The sequence below is a fragment of the Orbicella faveolata genome, unplaced genomic scaffold, assembly GCF_042242905.1.
Source record: "Orbicella faveolata isolate gen_17 unplaced genomic scaffold, um_ofav_v1 contig_35, whole genome shotgun sequence".
In the NCBI taxonomy this organism is placed as follows: Eukaryota; Metazoa; Cnidaria; class Anthozoa; order Scleractinia; family Merulinidae; genus Orbicella; species Orbicella faveolata.
The window spans coordinates 25023802-25049247 of NW_028301564.1; the positions used below are offsets into that span (position 1 = coordinate 25023802).

Sequence of the window (25446 nt, forward strand, 5' to 3'; positions counted from 1 at the left end):
TCTAATTAAGTCGGAGTATTTTTTTGATAATTGCAAGGTAGCAGTGGGTAACTACTTTATATTTCACATCATATGATCACATCCACACTCTGGAAAACAACCGCGTGAAATAATAAAATCCTGCATTTTGTAGAGAATACATAATTTATTATGGCGATAACATTTTCCGTGTTTCAATCTGAAGTGCCTTTAAATATTAAGATATAGGATAACCCCAGAAACCTAATACAAGTCCTCCATTTCTTTGTTACTTGAGGCCTGATAGTGTTCCTGGTGTTATTAGAATCTTTGGAAGCTCGTAGCGGACTTTCTCATATCTTCGATCAAACACTTTTGCATTGTTTCTTAACATCCATTTTTCCTTTGTTATTTTAATTTAAATCAACCTGCACGTCACACTTTTTCGCTGGCGCGGGCGAATATAATTAAGCAGGCAAGCAAGAAAAAATTAAGCAAACGGATGAAAAATAGTAATGTCTACTTTCTTGAAAGTAAAAAAAAACTGGTCTTAAAGAAGACATGCTTATGAATTGTACCCAGGCGTTGTGTGTATAATCCATAACTTGTTCTGCAACCAAAAAGAATGGCTAGTTATATTTTAAATATTATTATTATGAGTTTCACCTGTTTCATCTTTGTTTGTTTTTCTATTGAAAACACAATATTGGCCCAGTTGAGCCCACATCAAGCCGTAAACCAATATCATTGCTAGCAGTCTGTAACTCTATCCTAGAACTTATAACCAGCTTCGACAGACATTACAGGTGGCAGTTTCAGCTTGATTTAAAACACACCAATACTTGACATTAAGAATTACTTAGAAGGTTGAAGCCACGACGACAAATGCATGCATGGAGCTCGGCCCCCAAAAGCGAAAGAACTGTCTGGTTCTTACAATGGTCCTAGCCTCTTTTGGATCACAGTTTATTAACGGTAGGCCTCAAATTAATTCATGTATACAAAAAGAAGTGAATTCACGGCTTATAATCGCTATAACTTGCCACTGTTAAAGCGAAAAACCGCCAACAACACAGACTAACAGTTTAAAAGCACGCTTTCCGTTTTCTGCAGCAAAATAAAAACAATTCATAGCACCATGTCAAATCCTTAACAAACGTTGAAGAGCTCGGACGAGAGATAAAACGTGAATTTCTTGGAAATTTCTAAATGAGCAAAGCATGCATTAATAAAGTACTATCTGACCGAAAATGTTAACAAAACTCGGTTTTCTGTAAACTTATTTCACAAGGTTTCAGCTGGAGTTCTTCTGAAGATGCAGTGAGCTTCATCAACTTCAAGGCCTACGAGTTTTCGTTCCTGAACATCACCAACATTGGTTCAGAACTTGTCCAAAGTGATACCGAGTGTGGCTTTGCCTGTTTAGGAATCACTTCATGCTTTTCTTATAACCTGGCTGCATTTTCTGACATCAACGGAAAGCTGTTGTGTGAACTGCTCCCATCTGATAAGTTCAACAACTCGGACAACTTTACCAGCAGTCCGTTTTATCATCACTTCAGTATTCCGGTAAGTACAACATTGAAGTCAGATATCAAACTATTTTTGAAGGACTGGTCTACATTTTTCCATGATTTAGAAGAACTTATAGGAGTAAAGATGATGTAATCAATTGCTCTTTCTATACAAGAGTCGAACAAAAAAGTCAGTTTACTTTCGTTTTCTCTGAGCCTACAAAAATAAAAAAAAAAGCATGCATACTCATTAAGTAGAATCATTAAGCCTGAACGTTTTGTTTTTCTTCTTCTTCTTTTTTTTGTTTCCTCTTCATGAACTTTTTCTGCAAATAATAGGATAACGCCTTCCGCAACCCTATTTCACCTTCACGGCGAATTTTGGAGAAACCTTGGGCGCTTACCATTCGACCACAAATTCCGAAATTTTCAGGAAAAGCTCCAGAAAATCCGGAAATTGTTGAATTTCCGAAAAGCGAACCATTCAACCGAAAATTCAGGAAATTCCGGGATGAAAATCAAATGGAACAGAAATTTCCAGGAAAAATTTATCGAAAATTTGGGTATACCTCAAGAGGTTGTCCTCTTTTCGGAAATTATGTAAATTCGCAATTTTCTCTTCAGCGCTAGTTCTTTTGGCCGCGATCACCACGATCATCCCAGACAAAGATGACGGCGACGTTCTATTCGAAAATGGATTAATATTTTACTTGCCACTTGTCGGTCGATAAATACTAACTTAAATTCGTCAAGGAAGCGTTTAATTCCAACAAAAATAAAGCCCCCGTGTGTACTTGTTTGTTTTGTATAGGTTGGCTAAGAAATGTACAAAGACTTATAACTCGTGCAGAGCCATTGTACAACTCATTAAATCCTTCGTTTTGCGACGTTTTCGCTGCGTTGTGGTTTGTATAAGGTCCCTGCCGTCATGGGCGATAAAAAGTCACTGTGTCGACGTATCAGTCCTTTGTACGCTTCTAAAAAAAAAATTTGAAGCGAACAAAAGTGTGAGGGCGCTTTCCACTCTGGCGCAGCCACCAGAAAAGTCTGTCCCATTCGCCCTAGAAAATATTCGGAAATTCATACCGGAAGTTTTGGTCGAATGGAAAGCGCCCCTTATCCCTGTTTTTTCACTGCACCCTGGACTCTACCAATCACTAGGCGGAAACTAAAAGAGCTGTTAAATAAATTATGACCCTAAAAATCATTATGCAACTGACAAGATTATCATACATTAATAATTTAAGAAACAGCAGATGGCGCACGTGTAAACAAACACGCGAGGCTTTACCATGGGACACGGCTAGTTGACCCATCAGAGAACACAATCTACAGTTCTACAGATATATCTTAAAGGAATGCTTATTGTTGAAACAGACTCCATGTTCCAGTAACCCTTGTGTGAACAATGCAACTTGTGTGGCCAAGTACGAAGATGGCGATTACCAGTGCGCATGCGCTGCAGGATTTATTGGAAAACACTGTGAAACAGGTATTTTAGCTGAATTTGCCTTGATTTTTCTTCTTTTTAATGGCATCTCTCGATTCAAAAGAGACATGTTATTCATTCCTTCAATTCCATGCTGGAGTAATAATCTTACATTGCTTTCCATTAAACCCTTAGTAAATATGTCAGTTCTAAAATGCCTTCGAAGAAAATTTACAATTACGTTTTTGCGCCGAAGATTTCGATTAACCCCATGTAAAAAGAAAACTCTGAAAATAACGTTCTCAGTAAGCCTAGATGCAATTCACAGGCACAATTGCAAAACCAATTTCGTTGGTGAGGAAGATGCAAATTTGACGATGTGATAGTCAGGAAATTCTTTAAGTAGGCTGTTGTTGTTGTTGTTTTTATGCTCCCTACAGCTGTAGCGTCTATCTACATTCGAAGCGAAGGTTGCGATGATCCAGGAACGACTCCTTAGGGAGATAACTGTGGTACTGCAGTATATCTTCGTAAATGGAAAGGATCATTCACCTGGTGATAGGGGACATAATGTTGTCATTGTGGATGCCTAAAAGATGCATTGACCGCTAAGAATAGTGGCGTTTCACCCTAATTAAGTGCCACCAAAATCCGTGATTTAAGACCCTAAGCGAGACGTTGAGCATCCCCGTCCTTCTCACATGGGTGTCCCCCTCCCGGGCTCGTATGCTTGTTTTTCTACGGCAACGGGGTTTGTGGCGATACCTAGGGTGAATCCTTATGGAAGAGGTGAGGATGTCTTTGCAGGCATGTGATGATAATTTTTCTTTGTTATCAGTTTTAGGCACTGATTGTCAGGATATTGTGAAACGAGGACAATCTCAGGGAGACGGAATGTATTGGTTGGACCCGGATGGAGGAAGCCATTCAAATCCATTCCTGGCCTACTGTAACATGACGTCATACAATGGAGGATGGACCATGTGTTACACTGCTGATGAATATGTCAAACCCAAGACTGAAGTCACATACAGCACTAAGCTTCCTTATGGAAGTGACGGCTACAGGACCAACTGTAACAGCATCTCTGTAAGTTGACTAATGTTTTTCAGTAGTAGCAGTGAGATTATGTGCCATGATAATTCGATTTATGGCCAGGGGCGCTAATTTACTCTTGGTAGCTCAAGGAAGGGCGCTGCTTGGAGAAGAGCGCTTGTTAGGGACTGGGTCCTTATTAAGTTTTCAACACATACATCGATATCTAAACGATACTTAAATGAAAAACAACGGATACTGTAACTCAACGCTTGTAACAACAGGGGCTCGAAAGCAGACATCATAATTCATTTGTCTCATCAGTTTATTCTATACTAATATTATTAATGATATAATGATAATGTTTACCTTTTTGTATGTCACTGTCATGAACGTGTTGAATCTCACTTTCGCTAGGGGGTGCTTATTATAAAAACGGCACTCGATGGGAAGGGGACCTTTTTGGATGGAGGGCGCTAAATCAAATCATCACCATACTTTCTTTCATTTTCTCCCTAAAAACTCAAAATGTAAACGAAAAAAACACTCCAAATTAGTTATTTTCCCATAAGACGATACAGGAATAAACTGCGACAGAGAGGTCTAGATTTATGTGTGCGTATTTGAACTCTCTGTATGTGTACTGATGTTACCAAGGGCAACTACTTCTCCGCAGTTAAACTTCCTCGGGCAAATACACGTTGAAGATCGAAGACGGGGAAATCTCAAAGTTGTGATAAATTCACCAACAATGGAATAACCCACAGTGACTTCATATGCTGTTTGTTACTGATCTTTCAGTTCACAGAAATTATGTTTGTTGATCACCAAACTGGAAACAAGATCTACTTTAAGCGATTAGTCAACCAGTCCATAACGGCCGCTGATAACTATGGGAAAAATGCTGGCACCTATGGAAAGTGGAACAGCGTGGGAGCAAATAACGCTTACCATTACCAGCTGTTGATCTGCCATACCTCGTTCTACGCTGGATTCTTCGTTTCAGGTCACACGCAGAATTGTTACAAGGACTGCAATTCCTGGTGCAGTGATGGAAACTCGCCTTACTTCCGTACGGCGTCAACTAGTGCAGGTTACCTGGGCGTGGCTTTCAACACGAATGGTCATCGCACCCTTAGCAACAGACTCATTAGCGTTGGTCTGCGATAAGTCCCGTTAACACTCCAGACAAAGCTGATGAACTTTGTTTGGCGCTACCAAAAATCATGACAAATCTTGTAACCACCAAATTTTCATTTTGGTAGGCGCTTCAGCCATAGTTAGCGCTTCAGCGAAAAAAAGTATGAAAAAAGATTGATTCTAAGCAAAGTTATATACGAAAAACGTTTCTTTGCATTATTACCTCTAATTGATAGCTGTCAACGAGTTGTCATGAGGAATAAATTTGCATTAAAAACTTGCTACACAGATTGCCGCGTACGTACGATTGTCAAACGTTTGTGTTTGGCGGTCGACGAGCTGTTCTGAGTGTTCTCAGTTTGTAGATTGTTGATATGTCGTCGAAGAAGGGCAAAAGTTCATGTCCATTTGCAAGTGCCAAGGAAGCAGCACGGAGGAAAAAGTCAGAGGGAAAAGGTTTCAAAAACATTCCATCAGAATAGGGCTGATTCGTTGGCTGCTAGCGACAAAGGTTCCTGCTTCAAGCAGGAAAAGTTGCTTGCACTGGATGAAGAGGATGTTCGATATTCTCTAAGCATCGCTTCTTTGGCTGCGCTTTCCCCGTTCGAAGCGGTAACAGTAACATTTCAACTCAATCGGTATCTCGTGGGTTTCCTTCACGTTGTTTACGAGTGCGCTCTTTCGTTGTCTGCAGCATCTCAAACTAAGCTAAGGCGTTTTAAAAATCGAAAGAAACAAACAAGCGAAAATTATATTCTCACCAACCTGGGCATACGAGCGATGGATTTCAGTTCTTGCAAAGGACATTTCCCGCCGAAGGCAGCAATTGACACTTCTTTGTATTATTGATACGAGCTATATTTTGTTAAAGTAAAATGAGCCGTCACTTTATCGGTCAAGGCGTCATTATTTTCCCACGTTTTGTGTACTTATCTCATTAAAACGGAGGAACACCCCCAACTATAGTTTTGTCGTATCTCGAAAAGAAGATTTCAGCGAGTGAAGCGTACATTTTGACTATAAAATGTTTAAGCAAGCAACCGGAACGATGATCCTGCTGGTATACGTTGGATCAATACTGATCTAATCGGCTTTACATATAAAATGAAGAATACAAAAACAAAAACCGACACAACGTAGGATGATTTTTTGAAGGTGTAATATATTTCGGCCGGCCAAACCAGCCTTCGTCAGGTACAATGGAAAATTTTACATTGGTACGTGTTTTTATGTAGCCGATATTTACGTAACACCGGAAATACGCAAAAGTAATTGATACTGTAAATTAAAGATAAGCATACGGTAAAATAAAATAACGTGATAAAAGAACATAATAAAAGAAAACAAATGGAAACAATTAATATGTTTCTTCGCGGATGTTCAGACCATTAGGATCAATTGTTCTGCCTTTTTGAATTAAGAAAGCTTCCCTGGCCTTACGGATAGAGTCTCGGTTAGAAACGATTTTTTCGATGGGGATTAATTGCATGTCGTTAGCAGTGTGGTTAGGAGAGGACAGGAAATGTTCGGCGGCTGTAGTAGGTTTAGATTTGTTGTTAGGGTTATCTATGGTACGGCGGTGTTCATTAAATCGGGGCGCGTTTCCCCGGTAGAAAAGAAGGTATATGTAGTAAGTCCGTGAGAAATGTAGCGACAAGTAGCAAAGTTTTTGCCACAACGGAAAGAACCAGAAGGGAGTTGGGGATCAGAAGAATTAGAAGAGAGTTTAGCTGTAACTAGTAAGTCACGAAGGTTAGGGGAGCGTCTGAAGGCTACAACAGGCAAATGCTGAAAAACGTTTTTGCAACGGTTGGAAGAGAACACCGCCGTACCATAGATAACCCTAACAACAAATCTAAACCTACTACAGCCGCCGAACATTTCCTGTCCTCTCCTAACCACACTGCTAACGACATGCCGTCGAAGTATTAGGTGACAGGTACTCGTTATTTGATATTTCTTTACTTTCAACCAGTTCAGTAAGAAGGAGCAATTTTATAAAAGTTTACAGTTTTAGTGTGTCAAAAAGGTGGAAGAGGCATTTTCTTCTGATTTTATCGTTTTACGTTTGTCTTGTATCGGTTTGGTAATCAAAGATAGAGTAAATCGTAATTGAGGATACCTACTTCACCCGAGAGTGATATGCTAAAGGTCCTAAAATATGTGTTTAAATAACCTTTTTTCAAGACTCTGTTTGACGAAACCATTACGTTTTCCCTCGGCATCAACCTAATGAGATACTTCCTCCACACAACCTCAGAGTTGAACATGACACTCGGTGTATTTTCCGAGCCTGATTCTGAGCAATAAAACATCGTGCACAAACTGCCGTAAGTAAAAAACCAATGGCACTTCTGGCTTTCGAATTTTAAGGAAAATATTGATCCCTTTGGAATAAAAGCGAGAGCAATAATCAGTTTGCACTCACTGGAATACCAAAGTAATGGTAAAACGGACTGCTGGTGAATTTGTCCGAGTTGTTGAACTTGTCAGATGGTAGCAGTTCACACAACAGTTTCCCGTTGATATCAGAGAATGCAGCCAGGTTATAAGAAAAGCATGAAGTGATTGCTAAACAGGCAAACCCACACTCGGTGTTGTTTTGGACATGCTCTAAGCCAAGGCTGGTGATGTTCAGGTACGAAAAGTCTTCGGCCTTGAAGCTGATAAAAACCTTGAGGAGTCCGCCTGAGACCTATAAAACAAAAATAAGTCAGGAAAACAAGAAAAAACTCCACTTAATGTGTCTGGATGGGGTTTAAGGAAGTTCGCGCTAAAGTTTTCCAACATTGATTTTTTTTCTGAGACTTTTAACTGTAAGATGATGAGTTAGTTACATCAGAAATGTAAAAAAAAAAATGGGGGGTCATCGACTTTGTTTTGGGGAGAACATGCTCGGAAGAACACCCTAAATCTGAAAAAAATCGGGCTTCGCTAGCGAATAAGGACACAGTGTCTGTAAGCTCAAAATTTTTGCAATGAGATCTTTGAAGTGAAATATTTCCTGCCAAATATTGCTTAAGTGGACCTATTAAGTGAATTTAGTCAACTGGTGAGGTTCCTTAAAGAACAAGTTCACATAGCGGCCATAGTTTCACGCGCCTTGCAGCCTCAAGATGGCATGATTCGATGTCCCGTGGAATACAATCTCGCAATTTTTTAAAACTTCCCTCATTAAAGTTTTGTTCATTTTTGGACAACGGGGAGATAATTGTAAACAAAATCTGTTTCTGGAAAGAAAAGTAGGGGTCACCGAACTTCCAAGATCGTTAAATCCAAGCAAAGCTATAGCAATGGCCATCTGCCCTATCATTGTTCTGCTCTGGTTGGGAAAATTGAAAAATAATAAGGGCAATCCATTACAACTGAAATGGCTACATAACCCGGTTAAAATCTTAGGAATCCATGTTTCGTACGACGAAAAGGGAAATAACCAACATAATTTCAACCACAAGTTACAAAAATTGCAAACAAATCTGGACCTATGGAGGACACGTGACCTTACACTATTTGGGAGAGTACTAATCATAAAATCTCTGGCGCTATCACAACTCGTTTACTCAGCATCAAATCTCAATGTACCTCAAGAAACAATACCAATAATCAAAACAAAACTGTTTAGATTTCTATGGAAAAACAAAAAAGACAAAATAAAAAGAGAAGGGCTCTATCAAGATCGAGATAAAGGGGGTATACGTATGATCGATGTAGAAACTATGATAAAGGCACTGAGGTTAGCTTGGATTCCGAGACTTTTCGCATCGGGAAGAAAAAACTGGAAAACTGTTCCAGACCATTTTCTAGGAAAATACGGCGGTCTGAGCTTTCTTTTAAGATGTAACTACGACACAAAATATATCGACGGTTTGCCATCATTTTATGAAGACATTTTAAAGTTTTTTAATGAATTGAAAACCTTGTATAACTATGACAGAGGACAGGATATGATCGTATTCAGTAACAAAGAAATCCTCGTTGGAGGGAAACCCATTTTCATCAGTGAATGGCTTAACAACATTCTTTTTATACAAGACCTGTTGAACAGCAATGGCCAGTTTATGTCTTATCAAGAATTTAAAAACAAATTCGCTTGCAAAACAAACTTTCTCCAATTTTATCAAGTTTTAAGTGCGATACCGAAGCATCCAGCCACAAAAGCGAAAAACACATTACCACCAGAAAGCGAACCATACATCGAGAACAACCCCCTTTTCCAACTAGACGACTTGACACAAATTAACTTAGTCAAAGCCAAAACTAGGGACTTCTATTGTTTAATTAACAAAAAAATTCACACGAGGTGTCAAACTGGCCCAACGAAATGGAATCAAACCATGCAGTTGGATGGGGAGACATGGAAAAAAATCTTTTCCTCGCTGAAAAACATTTGTAAGGAAACAAAATTAAAAGAATTTCAATTCAAACTTATCCATAGAATTGTTGTAACCAAAAAGGAACTTTTTAGATACGGAATCAAAACGGATGATGAATGCCTCTATTGCGCTGAACATGATTCAATTGATCACACATTTAATGATTTGTCATCGACTGGTTTAATGCTGTCAATAATTCGACTTTTAGTCCAACAATAGAAGAAAAACTATTTGGCATCATGCCCGGCCCATACGACATTATTAAAGAAATTTAATTATACGATCTTGTTTATGAGATTCTACATCTACACTTGTAAGATGCAAAACAAAGCTATTCACCTCTCAACTTTCGTTGATAAAGTGTTAACCAAATACAGAATAGAACATCTTTCTTAATAATTAAATAGGAAAAAACACCCCTCCTCCAAAGCGTTATAAGTGACATGCACTTGTATACACACCTATTCCACTTAAACATTATAATTGGCACTAGTAACAATGTAAATACTGTACTTGTAAACACACTTATATTATATTAGATTAGATTAGATTAGATTAGATTATATTATATTACTTACATATTATAATTAGCACTTGTAATAATGTAAATACTGCTCTTGTAACAATGTAAACACACTTATATTACCTATACACAATAATTAGCAGTTGTAACAATGTAAATACGGTACTTGTAATCACACTTATATTACCTATACACAATAACAAGCAGTGTAACAATTGGTGTGCGGATTATTCGTCCCCGTACTTCCGTACAGCATCCAATGATTCCAATTAGTGTCGGTCTGCGCTAAGTGTCAAGAGATCAAGAACCGGGGTATTTATCACGATGGAATGTATTGGTTGGTTGGAGGATGGATGGATGATGAAGTCACTGAAGTCACCTACAGCGCTCAGTTTCCTTATGGAAGTGACGGCTACAGAACCAACTGTAACAACATCCCGGTGAGTCGATTTCTAAGTCCTCTTTAGTGCGAATTCTCAGCCTCTCCCAGCCGGCGTCCAGTTAGTTGTAATTGGGACGCAGCGCAAAAAAACAGCGCACGACAGAAAACTGGGTTGAAACGCGACGCGGATTAGGGTCGTGATTTACTTCATTTACAAAACTGTATATTTTAAAATTGAATGTAAGAATATCACAAGTAAGCTGATTGACTATGGCTTGGTGCAGTGCTTTTTCGGGTTAACATTTTCAAGTTTTAATAATAACTGATCCACTTAAATATCTACATGGACTGGGGACGAGACTATCACAATCAGTCGTGGACAGTTTCCCCAAAAACCTGACCTCAGTGATCCTTTCAACATTCAGGTTTGTTGGTCTATTAGTTTTCCATTTTCGTTCATTCAAGTTCACAGAGATCATCTTCATCGATCACCAGACTGGAAACAAGGCCTACTTCAGGCGAAAATTCAGCCAGTCTATAACCGCCGCTGGGAACTATGGGAAGACTGCTAGTACCTATGGATTGTGGGATGGTGTGGATACAAGCGACAGTTACTCCTACCAGCTGCTGATCTGCGATCATTCTTTTCTCCGTGGCTTCTTCGTGTCTGGTTACACGAGTAATTGTTACAAGGTGTGTAATGATTGGTGTGGCGATAGATCCTCGCCGTTCTTCCGTACAGCCTCGAGCTACAGGGGCGTGGCATTCAACACCAATGGTCATAACCATATGAGTAACAGGCTCATTAGTGTGGGGCTGCGCTAAATTGCACTGAACTTTTTGGACTCGTCGTGTGGTTATTATTGAATGTGACGTTCAGCCATGGAATGTTGTTCTTTAAGGAAAATATTACTTTTTATCCTACAATACCCTTAGATCAATCAGTGACATTACTCAGTGAAAGTAAGCCAATAGATGCCATAGTCAAGTTAGGGGAATGAAATTTCATACAAGCGTAGTACGTAATTACCTTAACACACTTTAGCCAACTAACGTAACTTCCAACGTTGATGTCAAAGGAGGCTCCTTCAATATACAAATATGTATTGTCTGTCGATATCTTATGGTCATTAGTCACGTGATTAGTAGATGTTCTCGTCTCGTCCTTTCTCAAATACTTTTGTTTCAGCGAAACCCAGCTTGCGGTGCAGCTGAACGTGTCATAAAATCTTCGACACAGGCCGTATGGGAAATGGCTCCCAAAAACCTGTTCTGATATCCCACAGGTTTGCACGGATATGTGTATCCATTTCTGATTGGCTAGTTTCTTGCCCGCTTTCTAGTTAGACATTCGTAGTATCAGGAGCCACAATCGGGGACGGAGACCGTACATCTTGGGATCCGCGCGCACCTATGATATGGGACAATTTTTCTATTTTTAGAACAAATTGCGCCATCCTGACGTCAAATATCCGCGCGGATTCACGCACATGTCGGGGGCTCTCGCGTGGATGTTGTCACGTTGCATGATCAAATGTTGAGAGTTGAGAGACCTTGAGAGATTCTCCTGCGTATTTTTCACAGCGATGATAGGGAATCAGGCAGGGAATACGAACCAGGGCGCCTATATGTAGTTTTATGCTCTGAGCTAACGGAAAAGGTGGGTTTTTCAGGGTCGAAAACAAGACTTCAATCTCGCGCTGGGAATGAATAATAAGATCTGCTCTCGCTAGTTGTAAGCTTACGCGTATGTTTTTGCGTTTGTTCTGACTTCAGAATATAGCAAGAAAACTCTCTACTCTGGTATCGAGTTAATTTGTGAGTTTCTCAGACAATGGTTAATCATAACCAAAACCTGTGTTGATGATTTCTTATTGTTTCTGCTTGTTTGGTGAGTTTGCAAAAGTTTTTGAAAGGAAAGTCTGACGCGTACAATTACCTCATTTGCATAGTGCAGCTCGTGCACTTTCAAGTCCGAGTCGATGTTTTCAATTGTCAACAAATCTTGACAAAGATTTCTTTCGTTATCTTTTGTGCTGAGATGCTGCAACAAATTTCACGAACGCAAAAAAGGCTACTAACATCATGTGTGTTTCTTCAACATAAGCATAGTGAAGTTTTACACTGCGAAAATGAAAATAAACAAGGAGTTTTGATGACTCGATCAACAAAATCGAAATCGTTATTCGTCATCGTAACTTTGCCGAACAGTTCCGTTTTTCTTGTGCTTATGCTTATGCTTATGTCGAGCGCGTTACTAGTGAAACCTGCACAAGACAAATAAGTGGGTTCGTTCTTCTTATGTTTCTGCTTATGCTTATGTTTATGTCGTGGCTGTTTTCACTTGTGCTTATGCTTATGCTTGTGCTTGTGCTTATGCTCTGGTGAAAACCAGCCTTTAAGCATCCGTCAGAACACAACTTGGTCAGCGATATATATAAGCTTAAAGCGGAACATACCTAACTTCGACACTGTCTTACTTCACTCAAACTGGAGCAGCTTACGACGAAAATACTTAAGCAAAATTCCAACAGAAGTAAACGCGTTGAGTTGTGGGCCAAAAACATGAAATATTTCGGGAATTTCGGACGCTATTTCCCCCGCGCGACATCCGCAAAAATCCTCGCAGCATGTACGCGCGTGTGCCGCAGGCGATGGTGCAATTTGTTCTAAAAATAGAATTATTGTCCCATATCATGGGGACAACACCAATACTAGAAATGGCGCGCGCTTACGGTCTCCGTCCCCGATTATGGCTCCTGGTAGTATTTAATATATTTTTGATCCACTTCTAGTCCATACAATGGAGAATGGACCATGTACAGTTACTTAACAAATTGACATCAGTTTTTCATCCGTCTGTCCTGTTATTGATCATGAATTTCGTCATAACATTTTCAAAGTAGCTGTGGATCCGCAGAGTACTTTGACAATGTTGTGACGAAATTCATTGTCAATAACAGGACAGACGCATGAAAAACGGACGTCAATTTAGTGTTTTTTACAAGGACAAGTTGTCAAATTCTCCGTTCTCGCTCGTTCACGCATGCATCACATAAATTATAAATTCAAGTGTCTGTCCGGTTATTGACAATGAAAATTAGCCAATGAGCGCGCAAGAATTTCTGAAGATATCGTAAAATAGTTAGTTGACGGAAGGGGTTTCTCCATGATGAAAAGGTCTTACAAGACAGAAACTTATTCAGGAGTCTTTACTGTCTCTGAAAAGTTAAGGAAACGCGACTCTCCGTACGCTGTTTTCTGCAAATACATTCTACTGAACTGAACTCGGGAGCTCTCGGTGGGGGTCGCATTAGTTTGCTGAAGATGATACGATGTACAACAACTGATCAACTCATGGATTGGCATTTCTTGGCCGCTTAAATACTGAGGCGGTGATAATTAAATTATCATTTTCAGCAAAGATGAGGAAGATGGCGGTAAGGGAGCGGAGGGAGGGAAATTTTTAACGCCAAGAGATATACTCGCTGTGATGGTCAAAGCAAAAAGAAATATTTGAGAACGCAACAATTCCTTTGTATAGACTTATTTATCATATGACTAGCTCCATGAGCGGCCAAGATCAACCAAATCCTGCGTTGTGATTGGCTACCCGAGTGGGCAAGATCGCGCCATCCTGCCCGCTCGGGACTATCCGCTGTGTCCCGCAAGAAAAAATTATCCTAAAGTCAGATTAAGAAGCTCAGGCTTCAACATGATTATTGGCTGTTATGACAGACCACCATCGGACTACCGAAGGTGTGCCTGGACTACAACAGGTCAAAGTATCGACATGAATATCATTATGCCTTGGTTTGATCGTTTTGTTTTTAAAGTTCTCTTCCCTTGTCATTTTATAGGCAGAAAATGTTTGTAATGCGCACAAGGCCGAATGATGGAGGGTCTGCATGTGGCTTAACTGATTAATTTGGGCAAAGTTACTGTCATCTGACGGAATGACGCGTTAGGCCTAGCTCACACTAACGACACAACGACATAACGACCGCATAATGACATGCCGACATAATAGCTTATAACGCAATGTGAACATCGACATAAAAGCAGAAGGAAAAGATCATTGTTTTTCCTGATGTCGTTATGTTCCTGTTATGTTGCTACTATGTCATCTTTGTCGGAATGTTCACACTGCAAACTAAACGACATAAGTAACGTGCTTCTTTTGTGGTTATGTTTATGTCGTGGTGTTGTTATGTCGCGAGTGTGAACTAGGCCTTAGAAGCGACACGATAGCTAAGATTCGAGATTTGCAAAATTTACTCATAGCTGAGAAATGGCCCAGAATCTGAGAGTTAAGAAATCGCCCAAAACATTATACTAGATATTATTATTTAAACACGGTTGAAAATTCGTCAGCTGAAACTACTAATAACTAATAGTAAAAAGTGTAATTAAGTAATAAAACTGCTTTCCGCGAATGCCGTGTCTTATACATCTCTTTTGAGTAGGCGTTTAAACTGCCTCAGGGACTCTGCTTCCCTTAAGTCACAAGGGAGACTGTTCCAAAGAACTGATAACTTAGATTCTAGCAACCTTATCCAGGACATCGAAACCTGAGAAGCCAGCTAAGCTCCCTCCATATATCTCCGTTTAGACAAACAAGCCAGTGTAGAACATGACAAAAAAACTCGTTTTTTCCTTGAATGTTCGGAATTAATTTCGGTCTCCCGACAAGCGAAGGCTAAGGGCGGTATTTTTATGGATAACAAAACAAAAAGCCCAAGTTTCTTTTCTGCAGGAGCCATTGACACTTTTCCATCTCTCTTCTCCTTAGAACGACTCTCTCCAAAATTATTATGGAGCTTTAATGATAATGGTTAACCAGTCTGTCTGTCATAATTTACAGGCCTGAAGGTTTATTTTTTAAAACACACGGATGTATTTTGCTATTTTGTCATTGCGGTTAGGTGGCAGTTACTTAGTGGGATGAATTATTAATTGTCGACAGCACCAAAGCCAAATTTGTCTCGGTAGTCTTCATTTACACTAACCGGGGAAAAATATGGAAGAAAGGGGAGTTACCCATGAGACATGTAAACTGTTTGAGATGCCATATTCTCTCTCGAAAAATCATGAGCCAGATTTATTTTCAGCAAGGTTTATGATGAGTAAATATTTGGTTGCAATTCCTTTTTTCTTAAATTATTAATGACCTAAGTTAATATATATTTGCAGTGCGGATAATCTGAATTTCCAATTTGTAGTGTTACCTTCCGTTCATGCATTAAACAAGAGTGCAGACAATTGGTCTAATGGACGAGGATAGACATAATAGCAATTGTTAACATGAGGAAACGTTCGTTAGAAATTCAATGTTTGTATATCAGTAAAAACATTTCATATGGTTGTTCGACATTTTTTTTAAAAAACTAACCAATCGAATTGCTAGCTTTTTAAATCCTACGCACTCTAGCAAGCAAATAAGCTTAGCAGATGTTCAGAGTTCTGAGGCTTTAATTCAATTATCTAACGGGAACTCCAATATAGAGTGTTTACGGAAAACACAAAAGCGAGAAGATTATATTGATAACGTTTAGCTCGGAAATACATCAAAAATGGAGCTTGGGCTCCCAGTATTAAGCGGATGTATTGTTGCAATGATGATATTAGCCTTTTCCTTAAAGTATTCTTCAGGTACGTAGGATTTTGCTATGTTATTATAACTGTCATTGTCTGTATTAACTTCTATTACAAAGGAACTCTCTGTTATACTTTGTTACTACTCCTGGAACCTTTCACAAATTTTGTTTGTGATAGTTGAGTAGGTTTTGTAAGTGTAGGATAACTCAGGAAATGCTATCAAAGTGAACTAGAATATGATATATAAGTGCAGTAACTGGGTTCCGGGTAGAAAAACCTCCCAGGGAACCCTTCCACGGACTGTGAAGGAGTAGACAAGACTTGTCTCAAACAAGTGGTTTCTCTAGAACTCCATTTCCAATTGCAGCGATCTCTCAATCGAAAATTAAACCTTACAAGCGTGGTTGCTCATATGTCTAATTCATTTTGGTCTATATATTATTAAATTTTCATTTAAAAGTTGACAAACGTTACAAGAAAGCGAGGGAACCTACAACTCGTTTGCTCGGATATGATCAAATTAGACTTCGTGTAGTCCCTCTTTCACTTAGTCCGTCGTGATTTCGCGCGGCCATTTTTTTCTCGTGGTTTTCTTTCGCGTCACGCACGACGGACTAGGCGAAAGAGGGACTACTCGTAGTCTATGATCAAATTGGTACCCTAGTTTTTGTTACCAAAGTTCTATTGCGATGGTAGACTTCAAACACTTCTAAAGCAAAGGTGTCTTATACTAGGAAACTAACTCTTTCCTCATATAGTAAATTAATTGACCCTGGAAAGTGTTAACTAATTTGGCTGGCATATCTCAGTTGCTTAAGGGTCCTTAAGGAACTATTTAAAAGATTGCCTTATGCTGTCCGCTCTAAAAGCTGTCACTCTACTCGAAGGATATTTAACGCGTTTTCCACTATCCACGCGTGTTGAGCTGGATATGAGATGTAAATAACAAGCGAGGCGCGTAGCGTCGAGTTCATTATAATCTTCTCATGTCCAACAAGAGCGAATGAAGTAATTGTTTTTTCAATCAACTGGATTATGTGGACATTAGAAGAAGAGAGGAGAGAAGAAGGCGCGAAAAATTGTCGCGCGTTGTTCACTTTTTGTGCTGAATGAACCATGTCAGGAAAGCGAGCGAAAAAGAGTTTTCTTCCGCAATATTCCTCGCACTATATCCTCTTAACCCGTCGATATTCTGAAAAATTGTGGAAAAAGAGAAGGGTTAACGAATAGATCCGAAAGAATAGCCTTGATTAAATTTGTACGCCTGTGCAAGTCAGTGAAATGGCGGAATCGAGAATTTCTTTGTTTACGCGTCTGAGAACAGTTGTGTTGCTCAGAATCCATCAATTTAATTTCAGTTCACTGATGTTATTTAGTGTTCTATGAAATATAGATTGATAAGGCCTAAATGAAAGCTAACAGATTTTACTGAAACGCTAAACTTACTTGACACAGAAAATCTGTTTTCGCCTTTTGATCGAAATTTTTTTCGGTTTAAATCCTCTAGATAAATTTTGTTTGCTTTCTTCTTCATTCAGTCGCTTTTGTCGTACACGCCTTTTTTTATTAAATATTGCGTATCAAACTCTACGGAACTAAGTTAATTGTGAAATTCTGTTGCTTTTTTGTAGTTTTCGGGATAGCATACCCATTATTTCTTGTATTAAACTTATGCAGCAGTAATAAGCTCACCAAGGAACTTTTGTTTATCGACGAAACTAAGCTAAAGGGCTCTTGCCCAACCTCCACCCCCAGCCCCCCAATTTCTAATGGCTGGTAAGCAAGATTCAATAAACCAATCAGAAAATGAGAATTATGTATCCGAGGTTTAGAATTTAACAACAGCGGATATGCCACTCGAAAGAAGTATTGGTAAAGTCTGCATACGAGCCAAGGGACCCATCAGGCCGGCGCTTATCCCGTTTTTTGCAGCATGACGTTTCTACTCCCGCCTGGATGGGATGCAAGTCCATCGCAGGGTTACCGCCAGCATTAAGTTCGCCAGCAACCATTTATACACCTGGCCCCAGTTGTTCGAAAGTTAGACAGCGCTATCCACCGGATAAATCGCTATCCAGCCGATAAGTGTTAGCCAAACAAACCACGGCTATCCACTGGATAGTGATTTATCCGGTGGATAACGTACCTTTTGAACAACCCGAGTCTGGGTGGAAAGAGGCACTGTGAGAGTAACGTTTGTTAACTTCAAGCTTGACATGTTCAGTTTCTTGAACATTACCAGTCTTGGTTCTGACCTCGTTGACGACAACATCAACTGTGGGTTTACATGTTTAGAAATTCCGTCGTGTTTTTCATATAACCTGGCGGCATTCCCTGATATCAACGGAAAACTATTGTGTGAACTGCTCCCATCTGACAAGTTCAACAACTCGGACAATTTTACCGACAGTCCGTTTTACCATCACTTCAGTACTCTGGTAAGCGAAGAATTGATGCTGTTTTTATAATCATAACATGCATTCAGAGAAACGTGAATTGTTTCTAAAAGATAGTACTGCTGCGGCACATTCTGTTGATAGTGACATATTTAACGCAGTAATTCATCTATCTGCGCGTTCCAAGATTTACATTAACCTTTATTTCTTAAAGTAGCGTCAAATCGTGGTGTGTAACTTCAAATCTGTCCTTGTATACATCAACCTCATGCATGATGACGCATCGATGGCGAGGAGTGACAAGGGATCAAGACAAAAAAGCACATAATCTAAAATATGTTTGGACAATAACGATACACATCAACCTCCCCTTTACCAGATCGCAAAAATTGAAAGATGTGGAAATTGTTGGAGCAGAAGTCTAACTTACAAATTCTGTACTGATACGCATTAAATATCTCTAGAATGTTGACAGACTGTGTTGAGGACGCGTCCATCGAGATGTGTGAAAATGCCCAAGCTTTAGCTTAAATTCATGTTTGGATGAAAAGGAAGAGATCGCAGCATATATGAAATTAGCGCGTTCTACGGGTTTTCCTTTGTTTTAATTATGCTACAGGCTTTCAGTAGTAACGACGATTTCTCTTCATTTAAGAATTCGACCGAGGAGGCGAGACTGCTAAGAAATGATATACTAAGTTTGAGATTAAGATGTCACAATTAACCGTCCAAACTTACAAACTTTCACATACTGTATTAAGAACAAAAACAAGAGTTGTGAAAGTCAAGCACGATCTCTTTCACATTGCTTTTACAAGTAAATCAGACCAAACTTCCTCACTGGAATCCACCCCGGAGGGGTACTCCCAGAAAAATTGGGTGGGGTTGTGCGGCCCGCTTACCAAAACCCTTACCCAATTTATGACCAAAATCTGCGATATTCCCTACCCTATTTATGACCTGGCCAAAAATTCGAAACCCTATTTATGACCTGACCCTTAAATCAAAACCCTGTTTCAGACCTGCGTTATAATTAGTTCCCTAGTTCAGACCGTAAACATAATTTGTAATTTGTGTAATTTGTGATTTTCTTTTCGATAATTATGAAAAAGTGGCTTCTTCTTTAAACCATACCCATATCAAGGCTAGAGTGCAAAAACCATGCCCTATTTATGACCAAACTGGTCAAAATCAGCTAAAATCGATACCCTATTTATGACCAAAACGGCTGAGAAACCATACCCTTTGGGACCGTTCTTACCTATATAGCCCATATAAGGGAGCACCCCCCCCCCCCCGGGTAATCCACGCGAAAACGGACGACAGCTCGACGGTGTGACATCCTCGTACGCCTGCTGTTCGTGGTGTAATGCACTCTTGTAAAAATTAGCGTAATGCACTCTGGTGAAATGCAATGCATTCTGGTAAAAAGTGATGAATTCGAGAATCGTAGCCCCCTGTATGTATTCTTCTTAAATCCTGATTATGTTGCTGCTTGCTCGCTACGCAGCATGTAATATATTACTAAACCAGCGTAAATCGAATCTTAAAACAATCGATTAGGGCTTACAAGTCAACGTCATGTTTTTTTTGTCCCTGGAAACAGAGCCCTTGCTCCGGTAATCCTTGTATGAACAGTGCAACTTGTGTGGCCAAGTACGAAGATGATGATTATCAGTGCGCATGCGCTCCAGGATATTTTGGAAAACACTGCGAAATGGGTATTTAAAGACGTAACATATTGACGGTTATATTTAATATTACTTCATGTCATATCATGCAACCTCACTTAATCACAGCGCACCCTCGGCATGTTTCATCGTCATTCTGTAGATCGAAAACTTGCTTATTTCGTTTGCTGTTATAAATCAAACTCTTTAAACTAGTAACACCAAAATATCCCGACAACTGTTTACAGTTATTACAAGGCAAGACTCCTTAATTTTCAAGGTCACCTTCTCTAACTATTATGCCTGTGACAGATACGGTGACCAGTCTTCTAAAGCAGGTTGGCTGAGTTCAATCATGACCAAAAGTCCTTAATATAGGCTGTTAATACATTATTCAGATGTGGCTAAAATCGGCATTCTGCGATAGACAAGAATTTGACTAAGAAGGAGTGAAAGAACTTACTTGTAAACTGTCTGGCAGCAGGGATAGCGCGGTGGTGAGAGCCTTCACACCCACCAATGTGACCTTCGCTCAATTTCCAGCTCAATGTCATACGAGGCTTGAGTTTGTTGCTGGTTCTCGCTTGCCCCGTGTGTTTTTCTCCGGGTACTCCAGTTTTCCTCTCTCCTGAAAAATCAGCATTTTCAAATTCCAATTCGACCAGGATATAGGGCCCTCTCGACTGTATGGTAACATTTAATTTTATTTATGGAGAAGACTCTCCACGACTCTTTCTTGATAATCTCGTTGCAGTCGTGTTATATTTGTCTTGTGACCAGGTGTTGGAGTTACCTGTGAGGAGATTAAGAACCGGGGGAAATCCGAGGGAGATGGCATGTACTGGTTGGACCCGGATGGCGGAAGCCATTCAAATGCATTTCTGGCCTACTGTGACATGACTTCGTACAATGGAGGATGGACCATGTGTTACACTACCGATGAATATGTCAAACCCAAGACTGAAGTCACATACAGCGCTCAACTTCCTTATGGAAGTGACGGCTACAGGACCAACTGTAACAACATCCCTGTAAGTTGATATATTTCTTTCAGTAGCTATATGTTATCTACCATCGGTACATTTTACCGTGGCAAGTTTTAAGCGACAAAACCGAACGACATGAAATGGTTATGCACTACTCTTCTCCTTGCTATAATGTACCAAACACGAGGGAGAATGTTCCATCACATTTCTAATCACGGGGAAGCGAGTTAAAATATTTTTGATAAACATCGAGGTGTTTGGAAATGTGATGAGACTCTTTTCCCAGTTTTTGACATATTTTCTCAATTTAAATCAAACCTGAGGAGATATCGAAGAAAAAAAAAATTGCAAAAACTCAACTCTAAGCCAATTAAAGTTTGAGAAACTGCACTTCTTTGTCTTGAAATTCTTAGCCTGACAAAGAGATGCGAAACCACTTCTGAAACATATTTCTATGCAGACTCACTCAGTGGATGAACAACGAAGTGGTCAAAATTTGATTAGAAACCTATATATGTTTCCTTTGTGCCGCCAACTGGAACTTATTTCGCTGCTTAGAAAACAAAATTAAGAAACTGTGTGTTATACAAGCTCAAAATCTTTCTCTCAGAGGTATAAATAAGTTTAAACAACAATAGCGTAAGAAATAATTTGTTTTTACTGCTATTGTTTCAGTTTACAGGAATTATTTTTGTTGATCACCAAACTGGAAACAAGATCTACTTTAAACGACAAGTCAACCAGTCCATAACGGCCACTGATAACTATGGGAAAAATGCTGGCACCTATGGATTGTGGGACGGTGTGGGAGTAGATAACGCTTACGATTACCAGCTGTTGATCTGCCATACCTCGTTCTACGCTGGATTCTTCGTTTCAGGTCACACGCAGAATTGTTACAAGGACTGCAATTCCTGGTGCGTTGATGGAAACTCGCCTTACTTCCGTACGGCGTCAACTAGTGCAGGTTACCTGGGCGTGGTTTTCAACACGAATGGTCATCGCCCCCTTAGCAACAGACTCATTAGCGTTGGTCTGCGATAAGTCCCGTTCACACTCCAGACAAGGCTGATGAACTTTGTTTGGCGCTACCAAAAATCAAGACAAATCTTGTAACCACCAAATTTTCATTTTGGTAAACGCTTCAGTCCTTAAAGGGTATATCACAGATATTTTTTAATTTGCTTAATTAAATCTACATGAGGTAATACTATGGAAATCGAAAAAGAAAATTGGGTATCGCTTTACTCTTCACTAATCTTATTGGTCTTAAACCGTGAAAGTTCACTTCCAGTCTGGTAAGAAATCGACGGGGTGCGGATCTGGGACTAGTCAGCCCGTGAAGTCAAACCAAGATCAAAATTGGAATTACGCGTGATTGTCAAATAGGCCATTTCCGAGTTGCATTTTGCCTCTGTGTCAAAACGAGTCTTCGATCGTGCGAAACCATTCATATGAAAATGTGTTCCACCTATACATGTTCAGGATTTTCATGCAAATCAAACTCATTCTCGGGCTTCCATAGGAAAGCCCGGGTTTAAAAACGGGAATGTTTTTTTTTTTTTTTTTAAACGCGTGTCACAGATTAGTTATAAATCGTAATGATTCGATTTAGCGCCATCCTTCCAATATAAAGCTGTCTATAGCGAAAGCATATAATAAACCCGTTAAAGGCATTACTAACACAGAAAAGACTGATTATAAGAAAGAATTCTGAAGTCTGCATAGCTTTTCCTCTCAACGTAATATTGAACATTATGACTATCAGAGTCCATATTGTTAACAGTTGTGACTTAAAGTTACTGTTGTTTTTCATTTAACAAATTGACGTCACTTTTTCGTGCGTCTGTCTTGTTATTGATCATGAATTTCGTCATAACATTGTCAAAGTAGCTGTGGATCCACGAGGCGATAGCCGAGTGGATCCGCAGACTACTTTGACAATGTTATAACGAAATTCATTGTCAATAACAGGACAGACGCATTACAAACTGACGTCAATTTGTTTTTTACGATAACAAATTGTCAAATTGTCCGCCCTCGCTCGCTGACGCATCGCATAAATTATAAATTAATGCCCTGTCCACTTATCGACAATAAAAATTAGCCGATGAGCGCAGTTATCGTAAAATTTAATATTGAATCACATTTAGATGTATATGATCAACCCATCACCCAAAGTATTTCTAGAGCGCTAAACAGTCACAAGAAAGACGGAGTCGGAAGCAGTTTTGTTGTTAGGCACTGGAGGACTATCGCCAGATATATTTATTTACGTAAACCAAGTTTATTTCCATAAGAGAAACCCGAGTACACGTAGTTATGCCTCTAGTTTTCATATGAAAGGTTTTGTACAAGGTCTTTTTTTTGAGACAGAGGCTCAAGGTAACTCGGAAATTGTCTGTTCGTGGTATATCTTTTTAAGTTTTGCTTTGGTTCAAAAGATATGTAATCCTACGATCATGTTTTGACATCACAGCCTGACAAGTCCCAGGTTTTAACCTACCGTGATTTTTGACCCAGTCAGAAGAGAAATTCTACGTTTTCAGACGGTTAAAGCGAGGTAAAGGGAAGAAAAAAAACGATATGATAGATACAACTTGTTTTTTCGATTTCCTTATCAAGTACATTTTCAAAAAAAAAAATCTGTCATATACACTCAATAGCAACAAATCGTTTCCTATAAACCGCAAAATGTCAATCTTAACTAGGCTTGTAATTAAGAAGATTTCCGCAGAACATTCGTGCAATAATGACAGATTTTAAGTTACAAAAAAAAAACTCATGGCATGGTAATATTTTGAATATGGTTAAGAAGAATTTATTTAGACTTAAGCTCTCAAGCTGACCCCGTGAGAGAAAATTGGACTTGAAGTTATCAATATTTCAATAAAAACAGGCGTTTTGCATTAGTTAAAAACACAATAACACACGCTTTAAGCATTCTTACGAGGTTTGTCATTAAGTTTCTCGAGAATGCTTGAGGATCTAATCGCGGGGTGAATTAGAGAAATGAACTAAAGTGAGTTGTTTGAAACAGTATTCCAAAAGTTACCGTGCTATAAGTAGATTTTTAGTAAATAACTTTTGCACTCATTAATCGAACTTTGAGAGTAATCCGTCTTAAAGTGTTTTGCCGTAAGTTTAATCGCGGGCTAGTCTTTTCGTATTATATAATTTGTAAGCATTAATTTTCTTTCAAAAAAAACTAGTATCACTCAGTTTGCTCTTCGTTGTCACCTTCTCAATTCCTGAGTACAAATTTGTGGAACTCTTAGAAGAGGCACATTTATCCAGGATTTCGATACGGTTTGAGATAGCAGTAGCAATAATAGTGCATAATTTTGTTTTGTTTTATGTATTTTCCGAACTTAATGTTTGTAACTTTAATAATTATAAATACCTTCCTATAAGGGACGCACCATCATTTTTTGGGAGGGAGGGGGGAGGGGGTTGGTTGGACAGTTTCCAAACAAAACTCCTGCGCAGCAAAAACTGTTTAAAAAAATCGAGCAAGTGCTTTCTACCATCCTATTGCCCACCAAAAAATGTCATGCACAACCTAAAGGTGAGAAAAATTTCCATGCCTCAGAAAATTGCCTAACCCCCGCTACCCTCAAAAATTAATGGTTCATCTCTAATGTAAATGTCATGGATCTATTTGTTTTCAATAGCGCATATATCGACATGATAACTATAACTGTGACTATAATGATTTTTACATGTAATGTAAAACATTTGTAGTACTAATTTTACAAAAAGCACAACAAAAAAGACAAGATAAAACACTAATAACAATAGTTCATTCTACAGATCTACCAGGCTTTGCCCTTCTCTTCTATTTACAACTTTATAATTACTAGATTACGAATACGTTTTTGACAAAAATGGAATAAATAATGTAGAAAATGTATGAAATTATGTGAGCTATATTATTGTACGTGTAATTTCCTGATGAGTTGAATGGCTCCCTGGGATTCGTTTTATTATATCTTATCCTGATACGCAGTTCAAATATATGACTTTCATATATTCACTTGTAATCTTCACCATCTACGGGTATATTACGAACTCACAATGTGACCAGCTCCCAGTTGGCTTGATAGCTCAGTTGGTGGAGCACTGCACCGGTATCGCAGAGGTCATGGGTTCGAATTTCGTTCAGGCCTGGATTTTTTTCAGGCTTTAATTTCACATCTGCTTAAGGCGTGTGTATAACTGCGATGATCAGTCTTCCTTTTTCCGCAGTTCAAATATATAAATTTCATATATTCACTTGTAAAATGAACAATGATAGGGCAGATGGACACCGCGGAAATACTTTTTTGGGGGTGCGATACAGTATTTTGCTGGTCAGCGGTACACCTTAACAAAACTACAAAATGTCTGCAACTTTTACATTGTTTTCACAGCGAGTCTTGTCGACAGTCAAAAAGATACAA

At 39.1% G+C, this 25446-nt stretch overlaps 3 protein-coding genes across 3 annotated transcripts; all 3 read left to right on the plus strand.

Moving 5' to 3' along the window:
• The first annotated feature begins 896 nt into the window (after positions 1–896).
• On the plus strand, positions 897–5366 carry LOC110063179 (contactin-associated protein-like 4). Its single transcript, XM_089274216.1, has 5 exons — positions 897–933; positions 1250–1527; positions 2850–2964; positions 3740–3990; positions 4738–5366. The coding sequence occupies exons 1-5, from the start codon at positions 897–899 to the stop codon at positions 5104–5106; spliced, it is 1050 nt and encodes a 349-aa protein (XP_089130342.1). The 3' UTR covers positions 5107–5366.
• Positions 5367–10271: 4905 nt separating this feature from the next.
• On the plus strand, positions 10272–11471 carry LOC149104004 (uncharacterized). Its single transcript, XM_089273359.1, has 2 exons — positions 10272–10412; positions 10820–11471. Exons 1-2 carry the CDS (start codon positions 10302–10304, stop codon positions 11177–11179), a joined length of 471 nt encoding a protein of 156 aa, XP_089129485.1. The 5' UTR covers positions 10272–10301; the 3' UTR covers positions 11180–11471.
• A 4403-nt stretch (positions 11472–15874) lies between these two features.
• LOC110063171 (uncharacterized) lies at positions 15875–24919 on the plus strand. Its single transcript, XM_089273141.1, has 5 exons — positions 15875–16006; positions 18131–18390; positions 19955–20069; positions 20799–21049; positions 21680–24919. The coding sequence occupies exons 1-5, from the start codon at positions 15928–15930 to the stop codon at positions 22046–22048; spliced, it is 1074 nt and encodes a 357-aa protein (XP_089129267.1). The 5' UTR covers positions 15875–15927; the 3' UTR covers positions 22049–24919.
• The last annotated feature ends 527 nt before the right edge of the window (positions 24920–25446 follow it).

Coding starts and splice junctions, on each gene's coding strand:
- LOC110063179 (XM_089274216.1), top strand. CDS start 897: ATGGTCCTAGCCTCTTTTGGATCACAGTTTATTAACG. Junction 934..1,249: donor TGGATCACAGTTTATTAACG/GTAGGCCTCAAA, acceptor TTATTTCACAAG/GTTTCAGCTGGAGTTCTTCT. Junction 2,965..3,739: donor TGGAAAACACTGTGAAACAG/GTATTTTAGCTG, acceptor CTTTGTTATCAG/TTTTAGGCACTGATTGTCAG.
- LOC149104004 (XM_089273359.1), top strand. CDS start 10,302: ATGTATTGGTTGGTTGGAGGATGGATGGATGATGAAGTCACTGAAGTC. Junction 10,413..10,819: donor CCAACTGTAACAACATCCCG/GTGAGTCGATTT, acceptor CGTTCATTCAAG/TTCACAGAGATCATCTTCAT.
- LOC110063171 (XM_089273141.1), top strand. CDS start 15,928: ATGGAGCTTGGGCTCCCAGTATTAAGCGGATGTATTGTTGCAATGATG. Junction 18,391..19,954: donor ACCATCACTTCAGTACTCTG/GTAAGCGAAGAA, acceptor CCCTGGAAACAG/AGCCCTTGCTCCGGTAATCC. Junction 20,070..20,798: donor TGGAAAACACTGCGAAATGG/GTATTTAAAGAC, acceptor TCTTGTGACCAG/GTGTTGGAGTTACCTGTGAG.